General features: G+C 35.8%; 1 protein-coding gene, 1 long non-coding RNA gene and 1 pseudogene across 3 annotated transcripts in view; 1 reads left to right on the top strand and 2 right to left on the bottom strand.

Annotated features, from left to right (window-relative positions):
* LOC143543483 (uncharacterized) overlaps nucleotides 1-17,807 on the top strand; it is a 195,438-nt gene that overhangs the window by 40,334 nt on the left and 137,297 nt on the right. The window lies entirely within an intron of this gene.
* LOC143543479 (D-aminoacyl-tRNA deacylase-like) lies at nucleotides 1,889-6,233 on the bottom strand. The gene is made up of 9 exons (XM_077035790.1): nucleotides 6,114-6,233; nucleotides 5,850-6,030; nucleotides 4,449-4,591; nucleotides 4,306-4,369; nucleotides 4,166-4,218; nucleotides 3,676-3,731; nucleotides 3,507-3,581; nucleotides 2,357-2,545; nucleotides 1,889-2,258 (listed from the first exon to the last, which is right to left on the bottom strand). The coding sequence occupies exons 1-9, from the start codon at nucleotides 6,213-6,215 to the stop codon at nucleotides 2,171-2,173; spliced, it is 951 nt and encodes a 316-aa protein (XP_076891905.1). The 5' UTR covers nucleotides 6,216-6,233; the 3' UTR covers nucleotides 1,889-2,170.
* Nucleotides 10,518-12,450, bottom strand: LOC143543478 (ACT domain-containing protein ACR4-like; annotated as a pseudogene). The gene is made up of 5 exons (XR_013137081.1): nucleotides 12,113-12,450; nucleotides 11,877-11,998; nucleotides 11,609-11,723; nucleotides 11,425-11,492; nucleotides 10,518-11,251 (listed from the first exon to the last, which is right to left on the bottom strand). The product of XR_013137081.1 is annotated as an ACT domain-containing protein ACR4-like (transcript).

Here is a 17,807-nt window from a genome sequence, read left to right as displayed (position 1 = left end):
ATATTATATAGGATAACACTAACTAACGTAACCCAAATATAAAAACTCATTGGTCAAATTAATTAACGTAACCCCAATATAAAAACTCATAGGTCAAAAGTCAAAACATACATCAAGTGATTGTTTTCATAGATAATATAATTTTTTTCCTTTTCAAAATTAAAAAAAAAAAAAAAACATTTTTATCATCATATCTTTTTAATGTTATTCACTTATATGCCATCCACTGTTTCACACTTTCACTAAAATAGCAATACACTACTAGACAGGTTCGTTATTTTCTCATTGATTTGGACTAAACATAGTAACAGGCCCCTCTACTTGTGAGGGTGAAGTTTCCTCATTAATTATATATATATTATTATTTTCTACATGTTATGTTAAGTAATCCATATCACAATATGAACTTGATTTAATAGTATTAATAGAACAGAGTAATAGTCAACGTATTTTGGACCTGGATGTGTACACTAGAAAAGTTGGTTTATATTTGATTGGTATTTGACTATAAAAGTCAGAATACACACCATATATTCGAACTTATAACTACTCCAAAAATTTTAAACAAAGCTTATCAATAACATGTATTTTTAGTATGAATATCTCGGCTCGCGATTAGTGGTTAAGACCCAAATGCCTTGAAGCACTTTGCTTGTATAACATTTATAATACCAAGTACATGTGACACGTGATGTTTCTTTCTTAATGATATTTAGCTTAATGTTTAAATTATCATTTCAGTATGTTACGTTAACTAATTGAGATCATAACATGAACTTGATATAATAATATTGATTAGTACTAATAATAATAATAATAAAATAGAACAAAGGTCACCGCGTAGATTTTAAATTTTTTAAAACAAATGCATCACGGACAATTGGACAGCGTATTTCCTGGATATGTACAAAAAAAATCATTTAGATATCGTAAGATAGTTGACTTTATAAAGTCAGAATACACACGTATTTTCAAACATTACAACCACATATAGTGACTAAGCACGTTCTCTCTTATTCAAACATTAAAGTCCCTAGAAGGTTTACATGTAAAAACAATTCAGAAATTAAGAAACTATAATAGGTTTATTAGATAAATAAGTTTATAGAGTAAACTGCGGTTTTCGTTCATGTGATTTGTCAAATCTGTGATTTTAGTCCAATAGTTATAAATATGCAATTTTCGTCCCTGTGGTTTCATTTCACTTGCAATTAAACCCGACCTCACTAACCTCGTTAAGTCTTATTGTTAAACTCATCAGCGGCCCCCCCTCACGTGAGGGGCAATTTTGTCCTTTTTTCCCAATTACACCTCAGCCCCTCACGCGAAACGGCTTGCGAATTAGGGTTGGGGTTTATTTTGGGAGAAAATGGACAAAACTGCCCATCACATGAGGGGCACGCTGATGGGTTTAACGAACAAACATAACGGGGTTAGTGTGGTCGGGTTTAATTGCAAGTAAAATGAAACCACATAGACGAAAATCGCAAATTTAAAACCGTTGGACTAAAACTGCAGATTTGGACAAACAACATGGACGAAACCGCAGTTTACTCAAGTTTATACGTAAAACAGACGAGAGACATGCAACTTATAGTTGCAAACAAAAACTTATTTGGTTGAACATAAGTGAGCTTCATGCCTCGGATTTTGGGACCAAAACGACTTGCAGCGCCTCGTACCTTTTAACCCAAGGGTGGACCTAAAGTATTTTTACTAGTTTTGCTTTTGAGAAATGGCAGTGAATAGATGCCACTCAATAATCAGATACACTAACAACAATGAAAAACAAGCATTATATGCTATAAACTAAAAAAGAAAATATCTACCAATACGAAACAATATATGCTCCTTAGAAGGTTTGTTTCGTACACGTAACCAAACACGTACAATGCCACCCTGGTTATCTATGTGGCAGCATACATGTCGTACTGTTACCTATGTGAGGTAAATGTGTCGTGTCGTGTCTAGTGTTTAGTACTTGCTAACTAGAATAATGAAAATAATAAAAAAAAGTTTTATTAAAGTTTTAACTGACATAAAATACAGTACTAACTGGCGCAGTTTTCCTCAGCAATACACATAATCAGGTAGCAAAACTCATCTCTAATAGGTACAAGAATCAGAAGCTAGAATAGACCACAAAGTAATTACCATAAAAATCTTGATATCAGTAGAAATCACCTGGTTTACCAATTTTAATATTCTGTTCTCCTAAATACTCAACAATCGCCTTCTTTTGCCAGCCCTTGAAACTCCTGTCAGTTTCACAAACACTTTTTAGTTTAATTCAACTGAAATTAATATAATCCCTACACTAATTGGTTTCTAATACTCCATAACATGAAATATTTACTTTTGATCAATATGAGCAATAATTTCCCCACCAGGAAAACCTTCAACCGTAGCATCATACGCAGCCTTTATCGCATGTTTCCACGTCCCACCAATATTATTTAAGCTTTTCTCACCTTTTGATTCGACGGGTTCTTCCATTGGCAATGAATATCCAGACAACAAATGACCAACACAAACACCACCCTTCCTGAAAAATATACATAAAAAGTTAATAAAAAGATCAATGCTATATATTAATGATATACTAGCTGCGTGCCCGCGCGATGCAGCGAGGTATGCACACAAACATGACATCAGATGCGTAACCGGTGTTACTGTCTCTATATGTGCGTGATTCACAATAGTACGCGCGTAACCCGACGATAGTATGCTCGTATTGCGGCATTGGAATCTTAACTGGTGTTAGTAAGCACGTCACACAACGACTGAGCGCTCAATCAGGTGTTAGTGCGCACGTAATGCTACATTGAACTCGTCTTGACCCACGACTCGTTCCGCTTGACAATTTTCTAACCAACATTCGTTATGACTTGACCCCATTTCAACCCAAACCCGTCCCGACTCAAACCAAATTAACCTTTTTGTATCAACTCATTCCAACCTTAACTTTTTAGACCCATGATCCAAATGGCTTTTTAGACCCATGATCCAAATGGCCGAACCCGCTTGATTTGTTTTCCGTCTTTAATGGTAATCACGTAACACGTTAAGTTTATAAAATGAAAAAAGTATAGCAATATCATACTCAAATTAAAGAGAATAAAATACTCGTTTTATGGTATAATGTTTTTTAAAAAATATTAGCGTGTAAAAAAGTTTTAAATGTTTAAACGTCGTCGGGGTAGTTGGTTTAAAATAAGGGGTATATATGTAACTGTTATATAAATTAACAAAATGTGATTAAAGTTAAAGGACCAAACTTGTAATTATACTTGAATAAATTAAAAATAAACCGTAACATGATTTTGCTTTTGCTAAAAGACAAAATTGTCAAAAGAAAAAATTGTCCCTAAAATGTCTTAATCTTATGCATTATAGTTTGTACTAAAAGCAAGAAGTTTGGTACCTCTTAAAATTTAAGAGGTCCCTCACTCATGCTTTATATATAGTATAGATAAGTTACTTATTAAAATGTGCAAATAGCTTACAGGACAATGTCCATGTGGCGAGGTACATAATGGCCGCCCCCAATACCAAGAAGGACCTTTTTATTACTCGACATACTGGAAGAGAAAAAAGAGTTTAGTAATTTGTTAGGTATGCAACGGTTTAATAATAATTATTAAGTGGCAACAGATGACAAGATTTTGATAGTACCTGTTCCAGTTTCCAACTGCTTCACCTCCACCGATTCCAAGTCCTTCCCAAACTAACTTCAAAATTCAAAAAGTTTAAGAGAAAATTTGATAATGGGACGTAAGCTTAGACCTGGGTGTGGCAGATTGACGAGGCTAAATTAGCCAAGCACATAAGTGAAACCTTTTAAGGGTGATTAATTTGAAATTTGTTTAAAGGCTTCACTTTTAATGTCAATTGAGCTTAGGCTTGTAAAAAAACCTAACGAACACAAACGAAGCATGTTTGGGTTTGTTTGTTTAACTTTAACAGAACAAACGATCGAACACGAACAATTAAACGAACAGGGTACTCTTGTTCGCGTGCTTGTTAAGAAAATGGACATGTTTGTTTATGTTCATTTGTTAACGATATAAACTAATCACCCTTCTACAGAATTATATTTCAAAACCATGTGGCAATTTAAGTATGGATTAACGATAGCATAAAAGTCTTAAAAAAGGTACTATACTTGAGCAATGACTTGAGCAGCATCTTGCCTCTTCCAATATTCAAGTGTGCTACCTAAATAAATCAAACCAAGAAAAAACTAAAGTAAAAAAAGATAATATGATAATTATACAACATGAATAAAAAAATTGAGACCTCTACCTATCTCTAAAAACATTGTTGGCTTGTTTGTAACCGGACCATGATGAGTAGCCTCCAAAGTAATCTACAATCAAAATATAGTAAAATGTATGAAAGTATTAACATACATTGACCAATAATATCAAGAAATCTTTTTACAATACCTCAAATTCAGGAAGCAAGTTATGAGATTGTGCAAGTTTATTTAACAGTATCAACCATGACGTCATCCTAGGGCTAGGAACAGCTGCCCATCCAGGTTTCCCTCCTTGTGGCGGAACATCTCCTTCTTTTAGATGTGGAACACCTACCAAATACATTACACAATCTTCATTAAACAAAGGTTTTAAGTTAAACATTCATTCTTATACCCTATATAACCAGTGTCGTAAATATCTGCATTAGTCGGCGACTAGTCAGTAACCGGTGAGTTACTGATTAAATTTTAGCTAATCGGTGACACTATTTGGTAGTCAGCCAAATCCGGTCAAAATCAGTCAAAATTGGGTGAAAAGTGGTCAGAATTGGGTCAAAATATTTTAAGGACTTGAAAATTTATATTTAAAATTTTGCATGAGTATGTGTATATATGTATATAAATATAATGTTGAAAAATTACACATAGAATTTCAATCCAATTAATCCCTATTAGCACCTCCCGATAGCGCCTAGTAGAGGCGTGCACGGTCCCGTTTGGTTATTAGCCTCAACCGAATAAACCAATTGGTTTTCGGTTAATCGGTTAGTTTATCGGTTTTCAGTTCAGTTCGGTTAATTTCGATTAATAACTAAAATCAAACTTGGCCGAAAAATTTTGCTTAGAAATACATGAAATGGTTGCTTAATAAATTCATGAAATGGTGGTATAAAAGCTAAAAATATATGAAAATATGAAAGGTTTGGTTCGGCTAATTTCGGTTAACCGAGGGTACAAAAAAAATCCGATAACCAATTTCGGTTCGGTTTCAGTGAACAGTTCGGTAATTGCTCACCCGTAGCGCCTAGCGAGTTCTACCACATAGTTTATGTAACATTATACAAGAGTGAATTCAAAACACTTGAAATCCGTTTACAACCAAAAATCAGCTGTTTCAGTTTTCACAAAATTCACATTATAATGTAACATTCCCCTAAACAATCATAAATCTTAAACAATTCTACTGCAGCTGATCCTAATCCCCTAAAGTAATCATCTAAACCCTAAACTCAATACCAAACCCCTAACTCAACAGTCAACACAACTATCACACAACAACAAGCAATTAACTAGGCCTGTAAACGAACCAAACATTCAGTGAACTGTTCGGCGGGATGTTCATTTCGTTTATTTAATAAACGAGCGAGCATAATTAAACAAACGCACATGAACACATGTTTCGTTTGTTCATTTATGTTCTTGAACGTTCGTTTGCATTCGTTTATTTCTGTTCATTTATGTCCATTTATTTATGTCCGTTTACATATTAATAGCAAATAATTAAACATTAAACAAGTTATAACTACTTAACAGTTTTATAACAATTAACCAGTTAACTTGTTCATCAAGTAACGAATCAAACCAATACCGATCGGATGTATAGTGAGAGCCGGCCGATTCGTAACGGCGGTATGTTTACTTAAAAAAATAATCTCATCAACAGTTTCTCCAGTAACCTCTTCCCACCGGCTATCCAAACAATCCTCCTCCACTATACCGTGATCATGCTCTAATAACCTCACATCGCCGTTAACCTTGCTCCTAACGCCCTAAATTGATACAGTAAAAGTTAAAATTAATGAATAAATATGTGTTTTGAATGGAAATTGAGATTAGGTTTTGTAAATGTGACCTGAAATGAGACGCCGGGAGTCCAGATTCCGGTGGCCGTTAAGGCGGATGCTGGATTCAGTGAAGCTGGATCGGTGGTTGTTGATACTACTAGGGTTACCATTTGAACGTGTGTTAGTTGAATTTGAGTGCTTGATAGTATATATTAAGTTTTGAGAATGAGTGTAAACTGTTGGCGGTTAATTGAATTTGACTAGGGAACAATAGGATGTTCGGGTGCGGGTCAGGTTAAACAATAATTTCAAACTCTAACATGTTAAATCGAAGGAAATACAAAATGGTGAAATGTGAATTATCAAACATGAACTCTGTTTGCTTTTGTTGATTGTTTTGATTAATTGAATTCACTCACACACGAGTCAGTTCCGAACATTAGGCCTGGGTAGACAACGACATTGCCTGATCAGTCGATTAATCGATTTCATACCCAAACGATTTCATTAGTTCACCTGATTGCTTCGATTAATCGATTTCATACTCAAACGATTTCATTAGTTCACTTGATTGCTTCTTAGCTTCGTTCTGACTTCTTTGCTAAACCTCACAAGTCAATATGTTAAACAACAGTCATCGCACAACGGAAACTTCGTTTGTTGTTGTGTTCGAAGTTCGAACATCAACCAGATGATAGGGTTGGATTTTGGGCTTAATGTTTTTGTTTAAAATTTATTTGGGCTTGGGCTTATTGAGTTTTATTTTTTAGCATTTCTTTATCTTTATGTTTATTTCGTAAACGTTTTCTCGTTCTTCGGCTTTAAACAAACTTTGTTTTTTAAAAATTAAAGGCTGGCCCCGACTCAATAACTTGGCTGGGCCGGACTTAATACATACATATGTTTTTTTTTATTTTTACAAAAACATAAATACACTACCGAGCGAAAAACGTAGCGGAACTGTGGCCCGGTTTGGCCCAAAGAAAGATCCGCCATTGGTTGTAATACGACTTAAAACGATATCTGCACGTGTTCCGTATTTGTTTAGAGGATTATAGAGATCTACTGATTAAATTATCTAATTTAAGTTTCGTTATCAAAGGCGATCGCACGCTAAAGAGAATTATACAAAGATGTGGTGGTTACGTTTTAAATATTGAAACTCATTGAATAACAAGAAGATAAAACTATGTAAAATCGTGACCTGCTCAAATTTAGTAATAATTCTATAATTAGTGTGTTAAATGTTATAATTAATGTCTATATTACAACTCCATTATAAGGCAAAAGAGACAAGGATAAGGCGTAATGATGGGATGAAACGAGTAAAATCCATAAATGTTTGATTATAGCAAACCTAAGAAGATATCAAAGGCTCAAACCCGACGGGCAACCTCTAGATGAGTAAAAGCGTATGGATGGAAAAAAATGTATAATAAACTCAAGCTTACATATGGAAAATGCTTACGACGAAGAATTGTGCAAACAACCAACCAGCCGACAACGATTAAGCAAAAAAATATGTGTTGTAATTTCTATTATCTTTTTGTAATGTATTACAGTTTAGGATTTTTTTTTATTTTTATAAGTAGAAAATAGTTACGAGTTGGGTTTAAACTTATCTACGAGTCCTGGTTTCTACAGAGTTGGGTTTTCACATTAATAAACAAGTTTTAACGATAACTAGTTTTGACTTTTGTTGACCGAAATCAGAACTAGTTTATCCAATATACCCAATTCTTGCACCTCAAAAAGATAATTAAAAAGGCTATTATTAACAAACATCAATGAAGCCACAACAAAACAATCAAATATAACACTGTGTTTCCGAGTCTCATTTAACGAGGGGAGGGGAAGGAAGGGGAATTACGATAGGAAAGAAAGGTAGAGGAAGGAAAATATGTGATTTTATTTTGTGTTCTCGAGTTTAATAAAAAGGAAAGGAAAGGGAGGAAATCAAGCATTTTAGGTGTTCCCGGGTTAGGAGGAAAAGAAAAGAAATATGCATTTTCCTATTATACCCTTTAAGTAAACCATTACATGAAGTTAGAACCAAGAGTAATTTAGGAATTGATAAAAATTATAATTACACATAAATATTTTCTCTCCTAATCTCTCCAATTTGGGAAGATGATAATATGTTTAAATATTATAGCATTTTCCCTCCTTTCCCCTTCCCTCCCTTTCTTAAAAAATCTCTGGAACATGAATTTTTTATATTTTCCTCTCTTTTCTTTCCCCTCCCCCGTTTAATGAGACTCGAGAACACAATGTAAATTCCAAAATTGTGTCAACCCAACCCAACCCGCCCCATTTCAACGCATACCAAAACTACCAATACAACCACACAACCAAATGTCTACTTTCTTTGAGAGGCATTGATAGAATCCCTTGCGATCCCAAATCGTTTAGCCGAAATGCCTTGTTCTTTATGCACACGCATGGCAACTACTTCTTTCTCCATTACCGCTACCTCCCCTCTCATCTTTTTCGCCTCGACCTCCATCGCCTTCCATAATGTATCGACTTACTTTGCTAGCATCTAAAACCAATATAATAATAATAATAATAATAATAATAATAATAATAATCTTTAAGCCAAACCAGGTACCCGAGACATTACATACATAAAATGTATTTATAGCTTCGCCACCTCGTGTTGCCACATCAGCTCTCTTATCTAACTATGCGTGCTTTTTAGTTCTCATATATGGACACACAGATGCACATCATTAGGCTATATGTAGTGGAGGGGCTATAAAATGGGGCATTTTGAGTCATGTGGCGACCAGCCAGCAAATGGTAGGGTTTTTGTTGCAGGGGAGTAATGGTGTTATAGCTCATATATATATACATGTATATATCACACACACACACTCAAATATAATAATAATATACTCAACTCACAAGCAGGGGAGAAGAAATCATCGCCCCCGCCCTTTTCGCCCGTTTTGTCGCCTAGGGGGCGGTGTGCTCGCCCTTCATCGCCCAAAATCGCCAGAAATTCCCGCCCACTACGTTCAGCCTTGGAAACCTGCATGATGTGACGAGGACAATTTACAGCACGACACTCGATTTTTGTTAATTTAATTCTTTCACTATAAATTGTATAATGTTTAGCTATACGATAAACAAGATCAAATAAAGCTCGATACTGAAAAATAAAATACAATTTTGTTTCTTACTTCGTATAGAGCAATTGTACAATAATCAAATAATTTTCAACTTTTTAAAGGAAAAGGTAGTATGAAACCAACAAAGGTCTTTGAAACAGTTTGTTGTTTCAAAGTCTCCTCATATATAATATCATCTTTGAATATTCAATAAAACTACTTTTCTTATGAAAAGATTCTTCATTTTTGCATTGCAATACAATTTTTTCTGGTCAAATCTTTTCAACAATTCCTAATGATGGTGATATGAAACAGCTGTAAATCTATTTTGAGTTGACAGCTTTGATATATTGTACACTACAGTGCAACCACTCCTTGCATGTCTCAAACTGATTGGTGAATCTTGCTGGTTCAAATCTAACCTTAAAGAAACTTCCAGACATTTGCAGTCTCTTTGACAGTGTTTGACTTTGACCAATCACTACAAATCCACTTTTGATTCTAAAGTTCTTGAAAAAGAAAGAAAAAAACACATAAAGTTTCAAACACACCATTCTTTTAGGTAATTTAACAGAATGTCTTACATATTATTATTATTAAATAGAAAAGGTTTTTATTATTCAATCTAGATTTGTTGAAATATGAATCGATTTAGACAATAAATAAGATCATGAGAGAAATAAAAAAAAAAATTAAAAATTAAAATTTAAAAAACTTGAACAAATGAACACATAAAATTGATTGAAGCTACAACAAGAAAAATGATCAAAGAACAAACCATGAATCTTAATATTTACATACAATATACGGTAACGCTACAACGCCTTGCTGGATCACAAATAATAACTAGCGACATATATACACCCTACGTGTTGTATCTAGACTGCGAATCACAGTAAACCTAGGACTAAACAGCATGTGCCTCAAGAATATGATCTAATGAGGCCAAAGTTAAAAAACGATTTCGACTTAAATAAACCACCAAACAGAAACCTTGTAGGAGACTCTTGAGGACTCGAATCCGAATCTTGAGGGTTTGCCTTGACTTTAAGAATCGTTTGCCCGATTTCTTTCCTAATAAAATCAATAATCTTTGAGTCAACTTGGTACCCTGAGGCATCACAGACGTAAAATGTATTCACGGCTTTGCCACCCCGTGTTGCCACCTCAGCCCTCGTGACCTGGAGGCTGTTTTCACGGAAAATACATGTCACGTCAGATAAAAGCCCGACTCTATCCGTCGTGCATAATTCCAACTTCAAACCTTACACGAATACGTCAGTTCTAGTCAGTGGCGTATCCAGGATTATTTAAACAATTACAAATATATATATATATATATTATTTTCGTACCTCGGATACTCTTCTTTCGATTGCTGCCTCGATACATTGGATCCCTCGTTGCCTCTCGGCTTCTGATTTCACAGGCAAACCATCTATATGTCTAATGCAATATTCCTATATATATACATATTATACCGTTAACTAAACGAAAATACATTAAAAGACAAAAAAAGACCCAAAAATCGTTAACGAACCTGGTACGCATTCGGGCCCTCGGCATCAACATGCCCGTGAAAAACGACATATTCCAAATCAGTTAGCGTGCAAATGGTGTCGAAACAATAGCTTAGGTCTATCTTTACATCTAACAGTAACCACCGAACAGTCTTTATCAAACCAATTGACTACATTCACATCAGGCCTTTGCGGTTCTAATCCATCCAAACCCGAACAGTTTCTTTCATAATCATAGTCCCGGTCCTCGAGCATCATCTGGTGCAGCCTTCGCTCGGTGTGGACCGCACCGAGCGAAACCACGGTCTTGGCTTCCCGAGCCTTGTTACTACCTTTAAGCACATTGCAAAGCATTTGGTTTATTGCGGTAAGCCGTTCGGGGTCTGTAACTGCTAACCCCGACTCGTGTTGTGGGTCCACACCTCGGCGTTTAACACATTACATTTTAAATGTGTGAGGACCGCACACACTTCCGATAGCAACCCGGGTCGGTCGGCTCCGATTAACTCGATTACTGTTCTATCGGAACCGACCGACTTAATTGAACCAGTGAAGCTGGTTTCTGAGCCAAGAACCTGAAATCAAGATTATGAAGCTATGAACTAATGAACCCAAAATGTGATGACTTGTACAGTACAACTACATGATGCATAGCAGCATAGTTACATTTTTTCTTATTTGGGATAAAATCTAAGGTTCTAAGTTTAATAATAATAATAAACATTAAAAAGAAATAAAGAATCTTTACCTTTTGAATATAATCCAAGATTCCTTCATCTGTGATTTTGTTTCCTTCATGATCAGTAACATTGAAGACTGTTGAAACACAAGAACGTTGACCGGTCAACTTAACTATAAAAATAAAAATAATAATAATAATAATAATAATAATAATAACAATAACAATAAAATGAAGAAATCTAATTACTTACCATCCATGAACCACCCACCATCAGAACTAATATAAGCTTTTGTAACAACAAAGTTTAAATCAGTAAGCACTTGGACAACTTCCAAAAGAATACCATGTTTATTAGCACTATCAACCTGTTTCAAATTACACAATATATTAAGAAATTGGCAACACCCCTGATCAATAAAAGTTAAATAACAGAAACCCCTTTAAAAATCCCACCAATTTATAAACTTTTCATTGTTAAATTTCTTTGACGCATTAACACAAACACTTGGTGGGCATACCTGAATAACAGTGGCATTTTTGCAAGATTGGTTGTCGATAACGACACGTGGCGGGTTCATTCTACGAACGAACTTTTGGTATTCATCTTCTACATGATGAGAGTACATCCTGCCGGTGGTTTCTGAGAAAGTCATAAAACATTGTAATAAATACAGCAAATTAATAATCTTAGTGCCGAGAAAACCCAGAAATTAAAAACGAAAAAGAAGTGATTTTGAGAAGGGAATCAGCATACCCATTTCGATTGTTGATCTGGGTATGATTTTGTTTTGTTGATTGTTTAAGATTAAACGAAGAATTTGGTATCTGGTTTGTTAAACAGATGAAGATGAAGGTGAACGTGCAGAATGCAAATACAACTGGCTTTTAACATACGGAAAGTACTTTAAAAAGAGATGGGTGGGCGCATTTTAGTGTAGGAAAGCGTATGGTAGTGGGTATATTGTGGTGTTGCTAAAGGACGCTAAGTGGTCAATGGTTGTAGTTATTAAAAGTTTAAAACGTTTGATCAAATAAGTGTAGAGCAATTTATTGCGTGTAAATATCAATTAATTAGATGTAATTGTTGTTTCGATGTGACTCGGTTCCGTTAATGTTCTCATCATTTAGTTTTAAAAGTATCAGGTGATGTTGAAAGCCTAGACGAGTAAGTGGTTTTCACTAGTTGGATCTTTATACTGAACGATTTTTATCTCACCACACTGTCAAGTGTATCCAGGTGAGGGTTTTTCCCGAATTGGAAGACGAGTATATTCTGATGTGGTGAATTTAGTCGGTATCACAGTTGAAAGATTCATTGGCCGTTCAAAAAAATATTTGTTGTTTCAGTGGTTAATTATCATTGAATTTAATTTTGTATGTTACTTTTGATTTTTTTACAAAGTAGTAAAAGTATTTTTTTTTTCTCTCAGAGTAAATATTAATATTTAAATTATAATATAATTCAATAACAATAGATATGTGGGTAAGCGTAGTTTAAATTTAGATAAAGCAATATAGAAAACTAGATAGTTATATGAGTCATCGTAATAAAAAAAACTAGAAAACATTTGCGATTGCATAAAAATAAGTATTATTTCATATTGATTTTTAATTTATAATATGATAGTATATTAAATAGGAAGTTATAATATGTGTATAAATAAGGAGACTTAAATGAGAGTTCACATTAGTAATTCTCATTCTTTTCTCTTGCTCCTCCATTCATTGCACAAACATGTTTGGCCTCGTTTTTTTCTAAGAAAAGGAATTTCTTTCACTATCATTCACACTACACTTTCTTTCATATGAATTTTGAAGATGTGTTTAATTAGTGATAATGTAAGGCCCCGAACCCGGTAGCCCTACTTTCGCGTCGGATTTACTCATAAACACAGTTCTTACAAATCAGAGTTTATTAAAACTTTCGCGAAATATAAAAACTTTCATGAAACGTTACAGCAATCCAAAACTTGCCTTAATTAAACATTCTTGTCTTTCAAAATAAACGTCAATTACATTAAAACATTTTGAGTCTTCAGATGCCAGTCTCCTATTCGCCCACCATGTGCCCGCTCAAGCTAGCTGTCTCATTCTACTCACCTGCGTGCATACTAAAAGTCAGCTACGCTGAGTGAGTTCTAGTTAATCAAGCAACTTATCATACAACCACTACATACAATATATACGTATCCGAAGACACATAGTCCACAGTCTAACATGCCACTACTTAACCACTTAATTACCCCTATAGCTTAGCCTCTTAATTACCCCTACAGCTTTGCCACTTATGCCACTTTATGCCACTTGATGCCACTTTAATAACGAATATCGTTATGCCACCTTGCCACTTTAATAACGAAGTCACGTATAGGCTTACCCTACCACGTACTATCGTCATGCCACTAACACTCTTACTAGACTCTGCCACTTCTATCACAATCTACCTCTACTTGTCTACAGCACACTTTATATCAATACAGTATTTACATAATAAGCAAGTCACATCATAGAATACATACACACTAACAGCCACTTGACAATCACTATCCTTGGCGATACGTGCAATATCCGAAGATCGTTCACGTACCGACAAGCATTACATAATAGCTACTTGTATAACATCTATACACTTACCACTTAAGGTAAGTGTATTCACACTTTCACATCTAACCTGCTTACCTTACCACTTAGCCTCTTATTTACACCTAACACCTTGCCACTTTGCCACTTTAATAACGTATAACGTTATGCCACTTTGCCACCTTAATAACGTAAAACGTTATGCCACTTTGCCACTTTAATAACGTATAACGTTATGCCACTTTGCCACTTTAATAACGTATAACGTTATGCCACTTTGCCACTTTAATGACGTAGTCACGTATAGGCTTACCCTACCACGTACTATCGTCATGCCACTAACACTCTTACTACACTCTTGCCACTTCTAACACACTCTACCTCTACTTGTCTACAACATGCTTCATATCATTTACATAATAAGCAAGTCACATCATAGCATTCATACCCATGTAATAACGATGGTACGTACAGGCTTTCCCTATCACGCGCTCACGTTATGTCACTAACACCCTTAGACTCTTGCCACTTCTAACACACTCTACCTCTGCCTGCCTAGATCACACTTCATATCATTTACATAATAAGCAAGTCACATCATAGCATTCATACCCACATAATAACGATGGCACGTACAGGCTTTCCCTATCACGCGCTCACGTTATGCCACTAACACCCTTAGACTCTTGCCACTTCTAACACACTCTTCATATCAGTTCGGTATTTACGTAATGAACAAGTCACATCATAACATTCATACACGCTATCAACCACTTGGAATTTACTATCCTTGGCGATACGTGCAATATCCGAAGATCGCTCACGTACCGACAAGCATTATAAAATATATACCTCGTATAACATCTATAGCATACACTTACCACTTAAGGTAAGTGTATTCACACTTCACATCGAGTATGCACACAGCCCCAAAAACATAACAAGGAAATGGGGCTAGAAACTCACCTGAACTCTGCTTCTTCCTCCGATAGTTGTAAATCCCTTCTTTAACTGAGCTCGGCTGACTGTATAAGTTACACGTATCAATACTCGCCTGATTTAATCTGGTGGCCTAGTATTAGCTTACTTTTACTTATCGTTTTTAATCTATTTTCTAATCGAACTTGACTTTAGGCGAAGTTAAACCTTAGGCGAACTTGGCTTTAGGCGAAGTTGTCATCGGGCGAACTTCGCTTTAGGCGAAGTTGTCATCAGGCGAACTTAGCTTTAGGCGAAGTTGTCATCAGGCGAACTTAGCTTTAGGCGAAGTTATCAGTTAGGCGAACTTGGCCGTAAGCGAAGTTATCAATTAGGCGAACTTGGCCTCAGACGAAGTTATCAATTAGGCGAACTTGGCCTCAGGCGAAGTTATCGCTTTGAAGGCGAAGTTATCGCTTTGAAGGCGAAGTTGCCCAGTTCGCGGCGAAGTTGCCCAGTCCAGCCGCTGTTTGGTTTCTATCAAGCATTTTGGCGATTTTAAACCCTTGTTATGGTTCAACATCACCCACTACGTTCCCCACCCGTTTTCGGTCGTTTATACACTATAAAGCTTGGATCTTTAAACTTCAAAGATCAAGAATCATACATTTTTGAGCTTGTTTGGATATCGTTTAACTTGTTTAATCACAACTAATTGCTCACCCTCTCTCGGATCTTGTTCGTTCCTCTCCTCGGCCGCCGGCGGTGTATGTGGTGTGTGTGTTTTGGGTGTGTGTACAGATATGGATAAATGGATGGAATGGAAAGGATTGGGGTTTAAGGGGGTATTTATACTCCCTCAAGCCCATGGACCGAAGGCCCATATTTCCTTTTGGTCCATATCCAAACCCATCTAATTATCCTACTAAGTCTTCATATTTTGCTATTTTATTATCGTTCCACTAACTCGTTTATTTCACCCGACAAAATAATATATTAAATATTACTTAGAAATTTCGGGATGTTACAGATAATCACCAAACTAAACGTTAACCGATAAGAAAATGCTAAAATAAACATGAAAAGTGTGTATGTAGCGGCTTCAAAAAAATTTTTAAAAAAAAACAAAAAAACATGACCATCTAAATTGTGACACTTTGTTGAAATGTCTGATTATATAGGTTTCCTTTGAAAGCAAGCTCACGTAATGACCGACAATGTTGACGCGTGACATTTATTTTTAAAAGAAACGGTTGCGTAGACACCTTGTGAGGTAAAACTTCTACCCAATTTGTTATCAATGAGAGCATAGAGAGCGGTCTCCGTGAAACGGCAATGGGGAAAACATGCACCAGCCGAAAAAAAGTTGGAACACCACCCCCTAACCCCTTTTTTTAATGGAAATCAGTGAATCATTAACTATTTTCCTGGATTGTAAAGCAAATTGTGAATAAAACTTAGTAAATCGGGACTTGTCAATGGCTTTCCCATCCGGGGATAGGTGGGAACACCATCCCCCATTTTGGGAAATAGGAGAAATCATGGAATTGGTTTTCCCTATACACCACTCCGTGTACCAGTAGGTGCTTTGGGGAGTGTGTCGATCACAACCTGGTCATAAAGCTCTTTCCCAAAGGTGATTTGAGAGCAAGCTTGCTTATGTACAACTTCACCAATCCATTAGGAACACAATTGTCGAAGTCATGGCTCTCTCATACTCTCTGAACTCTTTTAAATTAAATATGAAGTTAGCTAGTGCGATAATGGTGGAGGTCTCTATGTTGCATTTGAAAACCCCACAACGATAAAATATTTAACAACTTCGGCACTCATCCGTCCAAATTTGTTAATAAGATTAAACTACGTTTTTTTATGTCAAAAACAAAGTAAAGACCCTAAACTTAGATTGGACCTAGTAATGTAGTAACATTTTTTATTTTCACAATCTCTACTTGTTCAAAATTAATCAAGTATACTCTACTTTGCTCTAATATCTTGCTACTCTAGTTGTTTTATAAAAACATTCATAGTTCAAAACAAATCAATAACCCATAGACCATAGTCTATTTGTTAGTTAAACCACATTAGGGCGGACGGGGCGGTGCGTGGTGGCCTCCCCATCACGCGTGATGGGCTTTTCAACACCGCCGCCGCCCCCTTGTCACGCTGAAAAAAGGGGGTTTGCGTGATGGGTGTCACGCGTGATGAAGGGTTGATTCCAAGAAAAAGAGCCGTTGGGAGGGGGGTGGTTATGACCGTTGGGGGGCAGCCGTCGCCGGAGGTGATGGATTGCCGGAAAATTAACAGGAAAGAAGGAGTTGTGCTGTGGGTTTTGTTAGTATTATTATTATTATATTTTAAATACAATATACACATTTAACCCCTTAACTTTCACATTTCTTTTAAACAGAATTTAGAATAATTTACGAATTAAACCTTGAACTTTTGAATGCTATAAAAATGATATAATAGTCGGCTAAGTTGGCGAAAACGTGACGAGGCCTATATCAACCATTTCTTTGTCGGTTTTTATTTATTTATCTATCTTTGTAACATCTAATCTTGCAAAAAAAACAAAACAAAAACAAAAAAATTCCATCACACACCAACACTCCTAATAAAAAACCATCACATGTGATGGATTTAGGATTGGTGATGTGACACCATTCAATTGGGTGGGGTGTGTGATGAGTGATGCCACCACATCCACCACCCCTCACCCCCTTAGGTGGAGCCCACACGAAATGACCAAACGTTGGGTGCGGCCACATATGCGCATGTCTTTGCGGTTACCACGGACCCTTTTGTCTCACGCACGTGTCTCCCCCCTGCAATTACAACTAAAGTTAAAATCTTTTTAAAAGACATATATAATATGTTGACATCAACTGATCAAAGTAAAGGTGTCTTTAACTATTTTTTTTTGTTAGTATATTTGTTAGATAACAGTT

Source organism: Bidens hawaiensis, unplaced genomic scaffold, assembly GCF_021521415.1.
Source record: "Bidens hawaiensis isolate Kalapana, Puna unplaced genomic scaffold, B.hawaiensis_p1.1 tig00013123_1, whole genome shotgun sequence".
Taxonomy (NCBI): domain Eukaryota; kingdom Viridiplantae; phylum Streptophyta; class Magnoliopsida; order Asterales; family Asteraceae; genus Bidens; species Bidens hawaiensis.
The sequence above is the reverse complement of the archived record's forward strand: the minus strand, read 5'-3'. Positions and strand labels throughout refer to the sequence as shown.